The sequence below is a fragment of the Eretmochelys imbricata genome, chromosome 12 (genome assembly GCF_965152235.1).
Source record: "Eretmochelys imbricata isolate rEreImb1 chromosome 12, rEreImb1.hap1, whole genome shotgun sequence".
NCBI classification, from domain to species: domain Eukaryota; kingdom Metazoa; phylum Chordata; order Testudines; family Cheloniidae; genus Eretmochelys; species Eretmochelys imbricata.
Window position 1 is genome coordinate 13,647,249 of NC_135583.1, and position 20,617 is coordinate 13,667,865.

The 20,617-nt window shown below is 39.0% G+C and overlaps 1 protein-coding gene across 7 annotated transcripts in view; it reads right to left on the reverse strand.

Moving 5' to 3' along the window:
- FTO (FTO alpha-ketoglutarate dependent dioxygenase) overlaps positions 1-20,617 on the reverse strand; it is a 330,710-nt gene that overhangs the window by 138,509 nt on the left and 171,584 nt on the right. The window contains exon 9 of one of the 7 annotated variants that reach the window (XM_077830855.1): positions 4,658-4,722. The exons of the other annotated variants lie outside the window; for them this stretch is intronic. Coding sequence (XP_077686981.1) covers positions 4,698-4,722 — 25 coding nt within the window. The 3' untranslated portion in view covers positions 4,658-4,697. The remainder of the gene's footprint in view (positions 1-4,657; positions 4,723-20,617) is intronic. 7 annotated transcript variants of the gene reach the window in all.

Sequence of the window (20,617 nt, forward strand, 5' to 3'; positions counted from 1 at the left end):
TTTATCTACTTCAGAGACTACCAGGCAATATCCAAAATAAAAAACTGGCAGCTCCAAGGCCATTTGTACAAAAACACTATGTCTTTACAAAAAGGTATACATACACACACACACACGCACGCACGCTCTCACTTAAAATGTGCCAATATACGAGATTCATTTTATTTCTAGCAAGATGGGCCATGCCTTTTTCATTCATTTGCTAATCACAGCAATCAAATTCTCTTCTTTCTTTCACAGTTTATAAGCCTATAAACTACGAAGAGCAAGTGGTCAGCAGAATGTGGCTGTTTAAAGAGAATAATCTTACCATATGTAAAAGACAAAGTCTAATGCCTTAGCTTTTGAAGTAACAGTTGCCTGTGCTGTACTCCCACTACAGGAGAGAGACCATGTTTCTGAGAACATAAGAATGGCCACACTGGCTCAGACCAAAGGTTCATCTAGCCCAGTATCCTGTCTTCCAACATTGTCCAATGCCAGGTGCCTCAGAAGGAATGAACAGAACAGGTAATCATCAAGTGATCCATCCCCTGTCACCCATTCCCAGCTGCTAGCAAACAGAGGCTAGGGACACCATCCCTGCCCATGCTGGCTAATAGCCATTGATGGACCTATCTTCCATGAACTTATCTAGTTCTTTTTTTAAACCTTTTATAGTTTTGGCCTTCACAACATCCTCTGGCAAGGAGTTCCACAGGTTGACTGTGTTTTGTGCAAACAAATACTTCCTTTTGTTTAAAACCTACTGTCTATTAATTTCATTGGGTGACCCCTAGTTCGTGTGTTATGAGAAAGCGTAAATAACACTCCCTTATTTACTTTCTCGACACCAGTCATGATTTTATAGACCTCTATAATACCTCCCCTTAGTCATCTCTTTTCCAAGCTGAAAAAGTCTCAATTTTATTAATCTCTCCTCGTATGGAAGCTGTTCCATACACCTAATGATTTTTCTTGTTCTTTTCTGAACCTTTTACAATTCCAATATATCATTTTTGAGATGGAGCGACCACATCTGCATGCAGTATTCAAGATGTGGGCTTACCATGGATTTATATAGAGGCAATATGATATTTTTGTCTTATTATCTATCCTTTTCTTAATGATTCCCAACAGTCTGTTCACTTTTTTGGTGACTGCACATTGAGTCGGTGTTTACAGAGAACTATCCACAATGACTTCAAGATCTCTTTCTTGAGTGATAACAGCTAATTTAGACCCCATCATTTTAAATGTATAGCTGGGGTTATATTTTCCAATGTGCATTACTTTGCATTTATCAACATTGAATTTCATTTGCCATTTTGTTGCCCAGTCACCCAGTTTTATGAAATCCCTTTGGAGCTCTTTGCAGTCTGCTTTGGACTTAACTGCCTTGAGTAGAACACTGAAATCAGCCTCCTAATTATCAGAGTTGTCCCACTGGGAAACTTTACAAGAGACACCGTATTCCGTTATTCCTCAGAGGTATCACTATACTTTGTCAGGGTCTTCTCACTTTCATTGGAAGGAACTGTGACAAAGTTCCTCCTCTGCCTTGGTAGGTCCTGTGCTTATTGGCGGATTTGCTCACCTCAGAGGTTCACGGCAGCCCTCAGTTTGGCCACTTTCGTGGCTCAAATCTGCCATTCACTCAGTTAGCCTCATCACTGGCCAGCATGGAGAAAAGGAAGAAGAACAATCCCCGCAGTCTCTGCTGATCCACCTAGTGGATCAGGGAACAGGCCAGAGACCTTCCCCTCTGGTGGAACCCACAGTCCAGGTCAACTCCTCGGTATCAAGTAGGGAGTTGGGGGGATGGGGGAAACCCAGGCCCGCCCTCTACTCCGGGTTCCAGCCCAGGGCCCTGTGGATTGCAGCTGTCTACAGTGGCTCCTGTAACTGCTGCGTGACAGCTACAACTCCCTGGGCTACTTCCCCATGGCCTCCTCCCAACACCTTCTTTATTCTCACCACAGGACCTTCCTCTTGATGTCTGATAATGCTTGTACTTCTCAGCCTTCCAGTAGAACGCCTTCTCACCCTCTGATTCTTGCACCCAGCTCCTCGCACGCATACCACAAACTGAAGTGAGCTCCTTTTTAAAACCCAGGTGCCCTGATTAGCCTGCCTGTCTTAATTGATTCTGGCAGCTTCCTGATTGGCTGCAGGTGTTCTAATCAGCCTGTCTGCCTTAATTGTTTCCAGAAAGTTCCTGATTGTTCTGGAACCTTCCCTGTTACCTTACCCAGGGAAAAGGGACCTACCTAACCTGGGGCTAATATATCTGCCTTCTATCATTCTTCTGTAGCCATCTGGCCTGACCCTGTCACAGAACATAATTTATCATCACAGACAATGCATTTTTTTCCTCTGTAAAAGTGCTTATGCCTCAGTCTAGTACAGGCCAATTGTGATGCAAGTACTTTTATTGAATATTTTATTGTGATTTAGGTAGGCTTAGTACATTTAATCACTTCCTGTAAAATGTATGGGGGTGAGATCTTTCAACCCATTTGACTAAAGCTTTAAAAGCCATTGGTGAGAAAATGACTACACCATGTTTAAAATTCCATATAAATGTATCAACTTTTCTTACCACTAAAATAGTTACTAGACTCCCATTGGTTATTTTGCTGGGCACCAAAAGCAAAAAAAAAACCTGTAATGAGCAGAAGTAGCTGAGTGAGGGGCATAAAGTCATCTGGACTAGTAAATCATTAAGATTTGATAGTACATTGCTTAAATAGTATAAACGTTTTATAGCATTTACTTCATCATTTATGGTTTCTAAGCTTATGATGTATTTCTAGTTTGATAGGTTTCAGAGTAACAGCCGTGTTAGTCTGTATTCGCAAAAAGAAAAGGAGTACTTGTGGCACCTTAGAGACTAACCAATTTATATGAGCATGAGCTTTCGTGAGCTACAGCTCACTTCATCGGATGCATACTGTGGAAACTGCAGCAGACTTTATATACACACAGAGAATATGAAACAATACCTCCTCCCACCCCACTGTCCTGCTGGTAATAGCTTATCTAAAGTGATCATCAAGTTGGGCCATTTCCAGCACAAATCCAGGTTTTCTCACCCTCCACCCCCCCACACAAATTCACTCTCCTGCTGGTGATAGCCCATCCAAAGTGACAACTCTCTACACAATGTGCATGATAATCAAGTCGGGCCATTTCCTGCACAAATCCAGGTTCTCTCACCCCCTCACCCCCCTCCCAAAAACCACACACACAAACTCACTATCCTGCTGGTAATAGCTCATCCAAAGTGACCACTCTCCCTACAATGTGCATGATAATCAAGGTGGGCCATTTCCAGCACAAATCCAGGTTTTCTCACCCCCCCACCCCCATACACACACAAACTCACTCTCCTGCTGGTAATAGCTCATCCAAACTGACCACTCTTCAAGTTTAAATCCAAGTTAAACCAGAACATCGGGGGGGGGGGGGGGGAGGTAGGAAAAAACAAGGGGAAATAGGCTACCTTGCATAATGACTTAGCCACTCCCAGTCTCTATTTAAGCCTAAATTAATAGTATCCAATTTGCAAATGAATTCCAATTCAGCAGTTTCTCGCTGGAGTCTGGATTTGAAGTTTTTTTGTTTTAAGATAGTGACCTTCATGTCTGTGATTGCGTGACCAGAGAGATTGAAGTGTTCTCCGACTGGTTAATGAATGTTATAATTCTTGACATCTGATTTGTGTCCATTTATTCTTTTACGTAGAGACTGTCCAGTTGTGCAGGTGAACGAGCCTCTGATAGTGTGGCTGATGTTATTAGGCCCTTTGATGGTGTCCCCTGAATAGATATGTGGGCACAGTTGGCAACGGGCTTTGTTGCAAGGATAAGTTCCTGGGTTAGTGGTTCTGTTGTATGGTATGTGGTTGTTGGTGAGTATTTGCTTCAGGTTGCAGGGCTGTCTGTAGGCAAGGACTGGCCTGTCTCCCAAGATTTGTGAGAGTGTTGGGTCATCCTTTAGGATAGGTTGTAGATCCTTAATAATGCGTTGGAGGGGTTTTAGTTGGGGGCTGAAGGTGACGGCTAGTGGCGTTCTGTTATTTTCTTTGTTAGGCCTGTCCTGTACTAGGTAACTTCTGGGAACTCTTCTGGCTCTATCAATCTGTTTCTTTACTTCCGCAGGTGGGTATTGTAGTTTGATAATAATTTGTATTGTACTGTGAAGTACAGATCCACACACTGCTTTTAAACAGATTTAGGAACTGCAATATGCAGCAATAAAAACACAGTTTTGATATTCAGTAAGAAATAAAGTATATGATAAAGAATAGCACAATAACCCAAAATAAAGCAGGATAACATAGCTCCTATAACTAATGTAATGCATCTATACTTGAAAGAGCTTCCTAGAATGATGTTTCATCTAAAAAGCCCAAAATTCTGTTCATATACCCATTCTTTTCTACTAGGGATTTCCCCTATTTTCCTGCACTGAATGGTTCTATATTTCAGACAGTGAGCAGTGTTCAAGATCCCAAAGTCCTATGGCCAAATACTCAAAATTAATGATATTCAGGAGAAGCCTAGCAGGGGAAAATGTGTTGTAACAATTTTTCTAATGCTGAAATACCACATCACCAAATGTTCCTGTCAAAGCATGGTTTAATTACCTTGGCACCCATGCCACTTATAATCACCTGTCATTAGCAACAATGCTTGCATCTGTTTACACGTCTGTCAGAAACGCCAGCCCAGCTGAAGTCTAAGAAAAAAGACAAGTTTTACTAGGACATGACCCAGATGTGAAAAGGTCATCTTAAGGTTATCCATCCCCAGAGTGAAATGTGCAGATCATCAAAAAGGTAGCAGTGTTCAGTGGACATTTTTAACAGATGTTTTTTAGGAAGCACACAGATCTTTGTTAATATTTCCCTAGTTTATAATCCACTCAATTTTTTTAATATAAAAAGGCTTGATGTTATCAAAGCAATAATTTTGTAATTTCAAAACTTTATTCTTTTTAACATTGTTCTGGGCTTTGGGGTTTGTTTTTTGGTGGAATATCTTCCAAATTTAGCTTCCTTTTACCCAGGGTGATAATAATTTGCTGGACTCTACTCCATTAAATTGTTCATTTATTGATTACCTGTTTCCTTGAAGGCAACCAAGAGTCCAGCTTCTAGAGTAAATATCTTTCTAATTGAAACAGGCATATAGCATATAGTTCCTTTAATAACAGAGTGAAGCAATGATGTCAAGTGGCCATTTCTAAATTGTTAAGAATCTATTGGCAATAACATTGTAAAAACTTCAGATTTTGCCATGCTGCAGCTAAAATCCAATTCCATAAAACCAATTCTTCATACTGCTTCTGAAAATTCACATCTCTGGCAGGCTGCCTCTTCAAATGTCAATGGGCTAGTCCAAAAGTGATGTCTTGCTAATTCTGGTTTGGATTTCTCCCACAGAGGGAGGACAAAACCCTTCATTTGAGGCTAACTTACTTTGCTCCACTATGTCTCTACAGATGGCAAAGTGAATTTTGTAGATTTTTATGGTACTAAGAAACAGTATTACTTTGGTCCTAGAAATCCATCTCAGTAATGAGATTTTGGATCCAGTGAAGTTCTTTATAAGCAGCAGAAATAGGTAAAATAGATAATGTGACATCTTTTCTTGCACTAACATATGACTCCTAATCATACCCAAAGATATAATTCTTCAGCGGAGACATTGTAGGCAGTTTTTAGGATCTCTCTCCTTTATGAAGTAATATAATTAGTTTGTATTTTGACATGTATTTTCATTAGGTATTACAGGTTGTTTATCTATTTCAATACATAACTTACCATTATGAAGTTTTTCACATGCTGGCAGGGTCTCCTTCTCACCCCTACACTCCTATGCACGAAACCTCCTCTGAACATAGCTTTTCATAGTTAACATGCATTTGGCTTATTGACTTATGCCACCTTCTAATAGATATAGCAGAGTTACTAACCTGCAATACTACCCTTCTTGTTACTACAACTGTTTTTAACAAAATATATTACTGTACTTTATCTCATTTTTCTCATATATAAAAACCATAACATTGTCAATCCCCTTCCCACCACAAAAAGTATGTGTATTTTTAGCTACACAGATTCACCAACCTGGCTTCTATGAAAGTCATTATGTATTATAACATAACACCATTCATTCAAGGATGTCAAAGTACTTTAACAGAGGTAGAATAAGTATTTTAACTACATTTATGTGTGAAAATTTGAGACAGAGAAATTAAATCATAGTTCTACACCCCAAAGTTACTCAGAACTGGCCTCCTGCAGACTCTGAATTATGTTTTGGCAAACCTTGCTTACTAGGGGGAAGTAAGAGGTCATACTTTCCATCAATACAGCATGTATTTAACAGATGTGTGTGTGAGCGTACGTGCATGCACAGTGGGTGGGGTAGGGAGTTATTCAAATTGAGTAACCTGACTAAGCCAAGACAGAACTCATTTCAGTATTGTTCATGAAGTTTTAAAATTAAAGTCTTGAAAACAAAATTTATTTCCTTACTCAATTTTTTTTGCTGAGTGAGTGGTGGTGAACAATGAAGCATTTTGGCCAGAATCTAGCTACTGTGTAACAACCTCTGGAACAAGTAGGTATGTAGTCCACATACAAACAAATTTAGGACTCAGTCCTGCAAACACTTACTGTCTGCTCTAGTACTTACTACCATTACTACTCACAATAGACAGCACTACAGCCAGTAGTAAATGTTTTGAAGGAATGGTCCTTTAATATATGCCTGTATTCTTGCTGGGAATAGCCCACTTACATACTCATTTTTCCCGTTCTCTGCACCTGCATGTGTGTAGCACAATGCACAGTTGTCATTGCTGCCTTTGTGGGTACACGATTGTGCACAGACCATCCCATGAACCTTATTATGAGACCTCATCTTTGTGTCACAAGTGCCTGCATAGAAGTGCCTCTGACTTTGAAAGGAGTCGGAATGTAATTCAATAGAAGCTGTGGACTTCAATCTAGGCCACAATTTTCCCCTTAATAAATTGTCATAACTCACTGTTAATTGCAAAGATTTGAGTGTTGTAATAGGTTGAAGCTATTACCTGGAGGATTGGGAGAACTCAAGGTATGTATTCATTCTGGACTGAAAAAAACCTTGGAAACTGACTTCTTATTTGGCAGAGTTTATTGTATGAAGATTTCTACATCTCTAGATTTTTTCAAACAGAAGTTTGCAATTGTTATAGAAATGTGGCAACATTTAATGGTAAATTTTAATGCATTTTCTACTCCTGTAACACACGTGAAAGGAAGCCAAGAGCTCTTTTTCTTTTACATTATAGTGAAACCCAAACTAGTCTGAATGACTATAAATGGTTACTGTTTGCCTTGGCTCCTACCTGTATCAGATTCAGACTAAGGAATTTTAGGGAAGAAATTACATGGGATAAAATGGATATTTCTAAATTACAAGCCTGCAATTCCAGTTGCTCAGTATATTAGTTTTCTGTCTCACCAAAGAATTCCGTAGAGAAAATTGTGGACTCTGACAACAAAGGATCAAAAATATTTACTTTCATGAGCCAAATGCTTCTTGTTTAGATTATAATGGAGATAGAAAATACAGATCAAGATCAGTTATATTTTATTAATGAATTTAACAATGGTTACCAACGGTGTGAAACTTGATTTTAGTCTCTGCTTTAAAATGCACATAATTACATTGAAACCAGTCTCACACACTTTTTGTTTTTTTAAGCCTTTAGATTCTGTACGTTTCTTTTTTTTTTAAGTTATAATATTAAAAACTGAGGGGGAAACAGGCATTGTCCATACCATAACTGTTCAGTGAGAGAGGACTTCAGTCTCCAGGATTGCCAACCCACCTTTCTTCATGAACACTAAAAATTGTTTGCATTGTTACACTGGTAGATATTAAGGGCACAAATATGGACTGTCAGATGCCCATGCAGATGGCTAAGCGGTCTTAAGGCATCCTCTTACTCCTCTGCACGAACTACCCATGTCTAATAACAGTGTTGAGGGGAGAGCAACATATGCGGGGCTCATACTCCCCACATTTCCAGGCAAATGGATGAAAGAAGGTGGGCATGGGAAGAACCTGGACTTCACTCCTCTAAAGTGTAAATTAGAACAGCATAGAGGAGAAAATAACCTGTGCAAGGTATAAAGCAGATTACTTTCCCTCTGGTGCAAAGGGATAACTAGGGCCTACATTGTGATTCCCAGGCCTCAAACACGTGCTGCCTCCTTAAATCAGGGCTTATGGCAAAGCCAGAACTGAGCTGTAACTAGGCAAATTCATTTTAAGAGATACACCCCAAAGCAGTAACCAGTGAATTAAACGGAAACTGATTGCACCTGGTTCACAAAGAGCCAGGCCTAATTTTCAAGCATCACAGCTCCCATTGCCTGTAATGCTTAGCACCCTGAATAACAGGCCTAACTTTTGAGCTTATAAGTGCATGATGAATCCTTCTGCTTCTGGGGTAGTACCACAGAGAGCCAAATCACTCCCGGCGCATGTTTTTCCTGTGTAGCAGCCAGGAGTTGGAACGTTTTGTTCTCTTGAAGTGGAGTGGTCCATCAGTGCAGAAGCTGTGTCCCTCCACATGCCACACAAGACAGCCCCCAACCTCAAGGAGCCACAGTCTCATGGTATCCATGACTGCTATTGTCCTCTTATTACTCATCAGTAACAGGGGGCAGGATTCACTGTGGAGCGGCAGAACCAATGTAAATTAATGTTAAACAGAGTAGTTGGCAACCCAACTCCATACCATCTCCTACTCTACTACTTTCCATACAGGACTGCTCTCCCCTTAGAGAACCCACACAAGATTAAGGGAAAAGAAAAATGTTCTTGCCTAAACTCCTGGGGACAGGCACCATCCTATTTTTCTAAAGCATCGCACTCTGCTGCCACTCAGCAAATAATCAATAACAACTTGAAACAAGCCAGCAGACCTTTCACTCCAAATTCCTAGGTTCTATTGTACCTTTTCATAACACAGGATGAGTTGGAATACAGGATAAGAATACAGTACAAGATAAAGCCCCAGGTCTAACACTGGTATAACTCCACTGATTTCCACTGAGTAGTTCCCAATTTATACCAGTGTCAGCAGACAAATTAGCTAGTATGTCTGTGACCCTATAATAGTAGCTGAAATAGCACAGAAGAGTCTTCAGCATCAGTTTAACTAAGACCACAAGAGTTTACCAGATATTCACTAAAGATAAAAAGCTCCTAAAATTACTAATGAGGAAATGTTTGTAAGATTTTTCCCTAAATAAAAATCATACTTCTATTCCTTATTCTTAATTGATGAAGTTATTCTTCATGTAGCTATGACGCAGACTGATGCAGCTTTCCCATTGTGCATGCAGCATTGCCAATGCGAAGCATTCAAAACTCATGAGTCAGGTTCCAAAAAATCATGGCTACATAGCATAATAAATCTGGGGTCTCTTTACTTGCCTTCTCAGCAGCCATGAGGGCTGGAAACTTACTTTAAAAAAATTGTAAGCTAAGATTTTCACGTGATCACATGACTCCAAAAATACCAAATAATGTGAGATTCATGATAAAACTGTTAGCGTTAGCATCACCAAGCCCAACAACGTCCACATCCTCAACGTCCCAGGCAATATGTGAGCACAGGCCCAGTGCTGTCCTTCTAACAATCTGGCATCTTTAAATGCAATTTAGCTCTTATTAGATAAGGAGTGATATTGACCAATCATCTTCAAAGACCATAAAACTCATCCTACTTTCAGTAGGCCCCAGGCTGAACGTGGTTTCGTTTATATAAAATTAGCACTTTATCTTTTCATTCCATTATTCAACACTCATTCAATATGGTACGTTATAAGAAATGTATGTTGCCTGATCTGTTGATTGTCTATTGATTACTTTCGAAACCCCAAATGACAAATTAGCACTCTGATTGGCAGGTTTCAGCTCCAAGATCAAGCCCAGAGTTATTAGAATTACAATTCAGTTGGAAACCTCAATATGCATGGCTGCAACACTCACATTTGGGAAAAAGCTTTTGACTTTGCAATAGTCTTATTAACACAATTAGTAAATACATAAGTACCGATCCAAACAAGAATGTAACAGTAATGCATTATTATCTTTATGTCCAGTGTCATACACATACTCTCCCAATTCCTGTAGAGACAGGTGGTGGTCCATTAGGGTTCAATCCTATCTCTGGCATGCCAAGTGATCCAATGGTCAAGTCCCACTGGCCTAGGCCATTGGTTCTCAAACTTTTTTTTCGTGGACCACTTGAAAACTTCTGAGGGTCTTGGCAGACCGCTTAATGATCTTTTCAAATGTTGTTTGTACTGTTAGCTAACTATTGTAAAGCACTTTGGATAAAAGTGTTATATAAAAAAACCACCCTTAATAATAATTAATGTTTTTTGTTCTACAAATAAAAGCACACAACTCATATTTTAATATCAGTAGTCTTGCCTTTCTAATGCAATGGATGTGCCCTCTCTCCCCTGCCGCGCCAGCCCCTGAGCTGGGGCTGGGAAGGAGTGGAATCTCTTCCCCTCTCCCCCACCACAGCAGCCCCCAAGCTTGGGCTGGGAAGGAGGGGGATATCCCCCACTGCGGCAGCCCCTGAGCTGGGGCTTGGAAGGAGGGGGGGTCTCTCCCTCTCTCCCCCCGCCACAGCAGCCACAGAGCTGAGGCTGAGAAGGAGGGCCATCTCTCCCTGGCAGCAGGAGCCCTAGAGCTGGGGAAAGTTGCCTCTTTCTCTGGCTGCCGCAGCCCTGCACATCCCAAATTCCCCCCACTCCCTCTTCTCACTACTCTTGCCCCTCCCACCTACCCTCTATTCCCCCCGAGGCCACCACCTCACCTTACATGTGTGTCTTCTCCAGGGTCCAGGCACCTAATTAATGGAGCCACGCCTGCACGTCTCCACTAATTAGGTGGGTGGCCCTTCATTCTGTTGTGTGCAGCAGCCCAGATGTGCACCTTAGAGGGATCCATCCGCGGACCACCTGAATGGAGCTCGTGGACCACAGGTGGTCTACGGACCACAGTTTGAGAATCTCTGGTCTAGGCTGTAGTTAGCCCTATTACATGATTTGATGACTGCCATGAATATTCATAAGGGTGTTCAGCCTCCTTTGCCCTTAATTAATTTCCTCTCCCTCGTATTGTTGCAGTGTCCCTATTCTATAGGTGAGCATATGAATTATCTTAACCTTATTAGCATATACATCAATTGGTTATTATAGCAATCCTGCTGTTAAGCATCTGCTGATGTTCCTATCCTACAATACTGAAACTGGCATCAACTAACTTTTTGCAGGTACTTGTCAGCACTTTATACAAAATATCAGAAGAACTGTTTATTGCAAAATTATATCTTATGCCAACTTGTAATTTAGGGTTACTGCTGGTCAGCTTATTTATGCTAAGACTTATAGCCCTAACTTCCTTATGCTAAGTGATTACACTAATGTCTTACAGGTTTGGGCCTGGAGGCCTCTTGCATTACTGCTTTATACATGTATCTTATCTTTTTACTTAAAAGCTAACTTTAAACTAATACGTTAACCCATAGGCTAAGTCCTAGGCTACATGTGTAAGGAGTAAAGCATTTTCCATACCATGATTTAAAGTGATCCATAACTATCTAAATTTAAAGGAACTTCCTCCCATGAGGTGCATTCAACCTCATTGAAAAAACAACCTATGATACTTGTATATGCTCATTATTTTCACTCTTTTCACTGTCCCAGATTTGGAATAATGATTACAAATAACTGTGTCCTTAAGAAGAAAGTTCTCAGATATTATGAAACAGGATTTGGGGACCAGGAAATTTTTAGCCACTCAACATGGTTAAGTTAGTTCTACTCATTTGTTATGACCCTCAAAAGAAATTTTTTAACGTTATTTAAATACACTCATACGTAATAAACCCCAGAGCCTCAGCATTCTAAATAAGATACATTATATATTAGCACAGATAAATGACTTATGAAAGCTAAATTAACATATCTATAGCAAATATATTACCACAGTATAATATGGGACATAAAGGTTTGCATGTGCATCATTAGCTTTGCTATAATAAATGATGCACTGAATGTGATGTATAATACAGTAAAGAAAACACAGCTGTTTGTTTCTGTAGAGAAGTGCATAGGTGCACTGCACCTGAGAGTGCAAACACTTAATAACCCCTCAACAGTGAGGCTGTGGTGCTTATAACAGCTATTGCTGATAACCATTATCTATGGATAATTAACCATGTCAGGACACTGAGGTCCTTACATGAGGTCCTCATAATTCCCCACTAAGGGAGAGACAGTATAAAATTATTATAATATATTACTAATATTTAACAATAAGACCATATCTTTTGTGTTTTATTAATGGAAGATGTATGTTATGGCTGGGATTAAATTATTATTGGTTTCTCTGTGCATTTTATACAGTGTTTTACTAAACCTAGCTCTTTACTGCTAAACAAAGTGACAAGCCAAAATCAAGCACCGTATGTAAAGAGAACACATTTTCATTAGTTAATACATTATTCATGTTCATGCACATTTTAATATATTATTAACACATTTGTCTAGCATTTGCTTTTTGAAAAGCAAATTTAGAGAGCAGGGGGAAAAGTAATTCCAAAATAAAACGTCTTTTTCACTCCCCCCAAACAATGCAAATCAACAAATTTTGAACTCTGGAAGCCCTCATATTTCTATTCCAAGCATTTTGTTCATTTTTAAAATCAGCCAATAAAAGAAAATATTTTAATCACTCAATAAAAAGGCTTTTTGACATGTGAAGACAAAAGCCTCAGGACATTTATTAAGAGACTTCCTACTGTGCTGGGCTTTGTTGTAGCTCGTAATTAAAATCACACCTGAGCAGGACCATCTGTGAGAGTGTATTAAGTTTCTTATAAAACATGAAAATTCTTTTATTTTTTCATGAAAACGCCAATAAATCTTGTACATACTTTTGTGTGAAACAGAAAATAATGTGCTTAAATAAAGCTAAGGTTTTGAATTAAAAAGCGAGCCAATTAAAAATAAAAGGTGAATTCTATTTTAGGATTCATAACTGATGGCACCTAATGACACTTAAGCATATTTAAATCACAATTTGTAATTACAAAAAAATTAAAATAAAAGGAACACTAATCTTTTTCTTCATAATGTTTCTGACAATTTGTGGTTTTCTTAAAGTTTCCTTTCATCAGATGAAGAGGAAAAAAAATAAGGTGAGAATTCCTGGACTAATATTTTTCATTTCAATGACAGCTGAGAGCACTCAGCAAGGGTTGATCAGCATCTTTCAGGATCAACCTCTACATTGGTGGAAATTATGTTAAGATTATAAAAATGTTTAAAACTTTGAGTCATTAATTTAAATTTTGAGAGGAAGTCATTATGTATTTCATAAACAAAGACAGGATATTATAAAAAGTGCAACAGTTACATGAATTCCAAATAGATACAGAGCAGGATTCTATATAGAAATACTTGATGAGAAAGCAGATCTCTAAATGTAACCCTGGTCCGTGAAGCATATAGGTGTCTATGCAGCAATGTACTTTAAGCTCATGTTTTAAAGCATGTGCTTAGGTTAGCGGTTCTCAAACTTCATTGCACCGCAACCCCCTTCTGACAAAATTACTACACGACCCCATGGGGGGGACGAAAGCCTGAGCCCTGCTGCCCTGGCTGGGGGGAGGAACAGGGGTGTGGGGGGGAAAGCCCAAGGTCTTCAGCCCTGGGCAGGGGGCCTGTAACCAGGGCTGAAGCCGAAGCCTGAGCCCTGCTACCCAGAGCTGAGGCCCTCAGGCTTCAGCCCCAGGTGGTGGAGCTCGAAGTTCAGCTTCAGCCCTGGGCCCCAGAAAGTCTAACACCAGTCCTGGTGACCCCATTAAAACAGGGTCATGACCCGACCCACAGTTTGAGAACCGCTGGCTTAAATCCCATTGACTGAAAGTCCATTGACAATGGGACCTAAGAACATACTTAAGGTTAGGCACATGCTTAAGATGCTTAGCTGAACTGGGGCCTTAAAAACATGTGTAACTTAAGTACATAAGTAGAGCCACTGATTTGATTACAAGGTATGTTCCTTCAGTGGGACCATTTCTCTGCTTAAAGGTACTCGTGTGCCTAAGTGCTCTGTTGGACTGTGGCGTAGGTGTGTAATGACGTTCTTGTTTCTTGACCATATAAAATGAATTATGCAAATACAATTATATGGAATGTATGTGGTTTGAACAATCCTACTGAAGAAAAATTTTAAACTTCTGACTCAAGACCAATTATAAAATGGCTCTCTTACAAGAGACCCATTTATCAGAAATTGACCATGAAACACTGAAAAGGGGCAAAGTGTGACAAATTTATTTTTCATCTCACTACAATAAAGAAAAGAAAAGGTTTAGCAGTACTGGCAAACAAAAATAATCCCAACATTTCTTCCATAGTAGAGTTTGACAAAGGAAAAAGTACTATGATAAGAGGTTAATGGGAGGGACAAGAAATAAGTATGCAATATGATCTGCATGGGCAGACTTCTGTGTTCATTCAGAGCCTTGACAACTTCCAAACTCCACATGTGCATGTAGGTACTCATATATAGATTAGAGTTTATGATTAATTCATGTCCCAAATAAGAAAATCCAAAGTTAAAGCCGTCATGCTAATTTTAGTTGCTGTAAACAAACCAAAACCACAGTGATTTTTTTTTTAAAGAAGAATACTCAGGCTTTAATGTTTATTTGTGGCAATAATATAATAAAGTACATTTCTGCATAGAGACTTATGTGCTTCATGGGGTTACATTTAGAGATCTGCTTTCTCATCGAGAATTTCTATAAAGAATCCTGCTCTGTGGCTATTTGGAATTCATGTAACTGTTGCACTTTTTTATAATATTCTGTTTTTGTTTTTGAAATGCATTATGTTTTCCTCTCAAAACTTTGATATAAGTGCTTTCAGTATTTGTACATATTTGTTTTACAAAACTTTTTTTAATATTTACGTATTTGTGTACCTGGTAGATTTCAACTGCACTGGGAAAATGCATACTTTCATATATATACTATTTCAAAAATGTCTTCCTTTATGCAAAGAAAAATGTCTGATTGAGTTTGTTTTACAAACTGCATATTCATAAATAAGAGTTTATAACTCTAAATAAATTGCATTTTCCCCAAAGTGTTTTGACCTATTACTGACCCTACCTTAAAAATTCATTTTCTTCCTGAGTTGTTGACTCAACAGAATATAATGACTCCTTTGGTGCAGTTTTGTTCTATTATGTCAATCCAGCTGCATCCAAAAAAACCCCCAAAACCCAACAGCCCAAACTCTAAAATTTCCAATGATTTTTTAAAAACTCTTCAAGTGTGACAGCAGATTTCTGTGGCAGCCACTTTTTAGGCTCTCCTCCACCCCCCTTTTTAAAGTAACTTTAATATATTTTCCCAAATGACCTATGGCTTCATAATATCAGTAGTTCAATCACTTTCCAAGTTATAGTTTTTCTTTTGAAGTTGGCCTCAGGCTATACAGTGCAGGGAAACAAAAGCACTTTATTCTGGTAAGGTTTTCTTTTTCAGTTGCATAAAACAAAATTTTTATATTTAAAAGAAATACTTCTGTACTGATAGTTTTGCATGCCAAGTTCAGTCAGAAAAGACTGTTTCCAACCAAATCTCTCTCTCCTGAAACAGTAGTAAAATGGAACTCTGACAGACCCTCATATTGACAGTTTAAAAGACATTTACTGAGGCCTTATTCTGGTCTCTGTTACATTAAGTTAAATCAACGGTAACTTTACTGAAGTCAGTGGAGATACACTGATGTAAAACCAATGTATGTGAGAACAGAATTAAGCCTCCAGGATTCATTAACACTTTTTTCATATAAATCAATATACCTACCTCTTTGAAGCATGCAATAGTCTGACCAGTCCTTTTGAAACCAGTACTGGACTCCAGCAATCTTAAAAATTACTGCTCTATCCCCAATCTTCTTTTCCTAAGAAAACTCATCCAAAAATTAGAGACAACCATACTTTAACAACTGCTAATCAATGCAGATATCCTTAATCCTTCTCAACCAGAATGCAGACTGAGCCACAATATTGGGACCATTTTGGTGACACTGATGGATGATCTCCATATAGTTATGGTCAGAAGTCAAACTTCAGTTGAGAGACAAGGTGGATGAGGTAATATCTTGTATTGGACCAACTTTTGTTGGTGAGAGAGAGAAGCTTTCAAGCCACAGAAGTTGGTCCAATAAAAGCTATTATCTCACCCACATTGTCTCTCTGGTATCCTGGGACTGACATGGCTACAACTACACAGCAAACTTTAGTTGGTCACACAAGGTGTTACATATAGGAGCCATGCAGGGTGGAGCAATGTACCACTAAATGGTATACACCAAAAATAAATAACTCTTTCTCCCTTCCCTTTTCCTCCTCCCCCGCCCCGGGAGCAAAGAAAGGAGGAAGCAAGGGAGGAATTATGTCTCTGAGGCACAATGCTTCTGGGCAGGATGATGCAGTTTGCATATCACACCTGCTCGAGGCTGTCCCTGAAGGCATAATCTAGCTCTGAATAACAAAGATAAGATAAGAGTTGGAGTTCCGGTTCCTTAAAAAGGCTGAAATTTAGGAGTCTATTCTCTTCTCAAGAGAAGAACATGCTCTATGCTGATGAGGGGGAGGGAGGAGAGAGACAGAGACTCTCCCATTGGCCTTAAAAAACCACCCAGGCGAGCAGCAGAAGCAATGTCGGCGGCAGAAGCTCTCCCACTGACATAGCGCTGTGCACACGAGCACTTATGTCGGTGTAACTTATATCACTCAGGGGGTTAGAATATTCACAACCCTGAGCAACATAAGTTTTGCCAACATAGGTTGTAGCATAGACATAGCCCAAGTGTCCCATATTTGGGGGGAAGTGGACCTCGAAATGTATCAAAGACACATTTCCTGGAATTTCCAGGGGAAAAAAGAAAGTGACAATGAATCTATGGTAGCACCTAGCTAATGCACTTTTCAGTAATTTCTACATGCAGATGCCTTCATTCCCTACTTTGCAAAGGTTTAAAGGCAGGGTGCTTATAAATTAAGGTCTCACTTACCAAATCTTCATTATTTTGAAAAATTTGCTCTGGGACATTATAAATTATCAAAAATAATTAAAATTGAATTACAGCTGTTAAAACAAATGAACAAACTGCATTTTGTGATGCATTGTCCTTGCTGATTTTTATTATTGTGCATATTCTCCTTGAGTCAGTTCACAACATTTATTCATTCACAAAGGCCCTGTGTATTTGCATCTTCAGCACCTCTGACTCTATGTGGAATTGCACAAGCACCAACTTTCAGTGTTCATTCATCTGCCCTCTCAGCTATAGGCAACAGGGGGAGACACCAGTGACTAAACATGGGATGCTTTTGAATGGTATGAAAGTGCAGAGAAAACTGCGCCATCAGAAAACCTGACTTGTAGTTAATAAAGACAAATGCTTAGGGGGCACTCCCAAAGCTTGAAAGCTTTCCAAACTAACTCATGATCCAGAATTTCAAAGGAAGATCCGTCAGCAATAAAAGGGCATTTACAGTAACTATACAAATATGTTTAATGAAAGTCTCATCTAGTTGTGAGTACTTTGTCTTTTTTTTTTTTTAAAGCCTCAAGGGCTTGAACAGAGTTTGCAATTCTTGTGAGAGAAAAATTAAACAAACACACACTTCATAAAAATAATCCCAATATAAAAACATGCTTATGTAATGCCAAACTTTCATACAAATTACTTAGCAATTAAATCTCACCTCATCAAATTATGTATTTGAAATAAAAAGGAACAGATGTGCTCCTCCAAACCCACCGCTTCCTACAAGTAAATTAACAATCATTTTACAACCCAGTGAATTACTGGGTGTGTGCGTCTGGTGCTAATCATTCCCCCACACTCCCCACCAACACCACAGACCCAACATAACACTGAGTTATTTATAGAGTTATCTATCTGAGACTTTGCAGATGATGCCTAACATCATGACAACAGTGAAGAGAAAAGGTCTCCGTACCTGCCTAACTAAAACAAGTTTCTGTAAAGTAATGAATAGAGACAGCTTGGGGACCATCCACCTGCACTGCCTGCCTTTTACTGCCTGCAAAGTGAAACCACAAGGGATTGGCAGAAGGTACTTGTCTGACAGGGCCAGGACAGCCTTTCTCCTCAGTGACAGTCTGGGCCTAGCATCTTAAACTTGACCCACCATAATTCCTTCACAATGCAGCAGCAAGGCAGCTGACAGTAGCAGCTGCACCTCCTAAGCGAGATGGATGGAATTTTCATAACTAGTTCCCCAAGTTACATTTTACCTTCAAGATAATTTATGAGCTGCTCTGGAGCCTTGAAGAGACAATATGCTTGCCATAACATTAACTGTAACAGTCTTGTAGGTTATAATTAACACTGGGAGGGTAGCACCAACTGGATGAAACACGTGACATAATTGATGGTGAAACTGGAAATTAAGGAAGCTAACAATATCATTACTGTGCACATCACTTTAGTGAAACCTATTCTTTCCAGGCATTAATTGCAATCTCCTTCTAATGTACACATTGTGATGGGAAGTGGATGAGTGTCACAGCTAGGAGGAGGTGGATTTGCTGGCAAGGCCACCTTGCACCTGGGCTGATGTATATATTGTTTTCTGCCGGGAAGAGAGATATACATGTCAAAGCAGCCGCAGCACCGGAACATCTGGCAGTATGAACACTGTAGCTTTGAGATAGATGATTGCTCAAGCCTCATAGAATTTTTTATTTTCTCTGTAAGCAGTATTCTTTTTCCTGTAGGAAAAAAATCCTCCCTGAGATTTCACTTAATGGCACACATTATTAATTTAAATGACTTGCATGACTAAGAACATTTTAACTTTACTTTTATATTGCCACAAGTTAGCAGTGAATTAGGATTTTCCACTAGTGTATTATCCTCCAGGTTTATTACATTAGCCTTTAGAAACACTGTAGAGTGATCTTTTTAGCATCTTATCTGTCAAGGGGATACTGAACAGACATAGAGATGCTAGTGAGCTAATTAATCAGAAATAATTTCATAAACTGCTGCCGTCTTTGAAAAGGATAACATGCCATTTATCCACCCATACCTAATACTCCACTATTCTAACCAAGACGGAAGGAACCATTAATGCAATGTATTTATTTGAATCTCTCTCAAATTATTCTAACATAACTTTTTTTTTTGTCCCTAGACAAGATATTGGACAATGTTCAGATAAATGGTGAAACAGTGTCACCTACAGGCAAGCAAAGCTGTTAATAACCCAACTCCCATTCTATCACTTCGCAAGTGACAGCTAAATTTAGGCTTTATCTATAAGCTGGAAAATACATTGAAGGAGAAATGTCTAAGATACACTTGGGACGCCCTAATATAAAATAAAATTACTGCTCTTAGTGTGTGGCAAATCGTCTGCTACGATAAACACTGTGTACAGTGAGTGATTAATCCATTATAAACTGGACAAATTGTTAACCTTTCATCTCCAGGGCATCTCCTCAAATCAACTTTGACCATGATGGTCAAAAATCATTCTTATTAAAGGATCTGAAAACTCTAGAAAGACACATTTTGGCCTTCTAAGATATATAAATATATCCCCAGTATCAGATAAACCCCTCCCCACAACCCATAACCTTTATTAAAATGCTGCTGAGGGTGCAATTTGTAGAGAGTAAAACACCTTCCTTATTTACCACAAGTCAAGATTGATCATATTAGTGGAAAACTAAAGATTGGTGAATACAGGAAAAAAACCGTGAATATTCTTTTAATTTTTTAAAAAAATACTTTTTACTGTATTTGCATCACACTTTTCTGTTAACTTGCCAGATATTCTAGCAAATTAATTTACTGGCAGGAATGTTTGCAGAAACAGCAAATTTTAAGCAAATGTTGGAGATTTCCAGAAAGTACATTCTGAATTCATAATCACACAGTCATGCGAGAACCCAATTCTAAATAGTCACTCTCATCCAATCTCATCCAATATTAAATGAGCTGTGTGTTTGATCAAAACTAACCAATATGGTTTCAGCTTCAGATACATAATTGCAATGACCTTTCCCCAAACAATCTGCAGACCAAAATTCTCCATAATTATTTACCAAATAATTTCAGATAGTGAATAAATCTGAGAAGATAGCAATCTGCTCAAAGAGAATTTGCAGAGAAAGTGGTGAAACTAATATAACAAATTATTTGTTCTGTTTTATTCACAACATATTTTGGGCCAAATTCTAACATCGGTTACACCAACCTTACAAATATAACTGATGAAAAAAAATTGCCAGTCTTTCAATGAGTCTGGTATACCCTCTCAGTATCAGGTCCAAAAGCTCTCAGAACTCTCTCTCTGAAAGCAGGCTACTCTCTCTCTTTCCCTCTCTCCTTCCGAGCTCTCACCACCTCTGCTTTTAATTGCCTAACACTTCCCCTAACTTCTTTTTCTATACTCTGCATATTCACTGCCTCTGTCTAAGA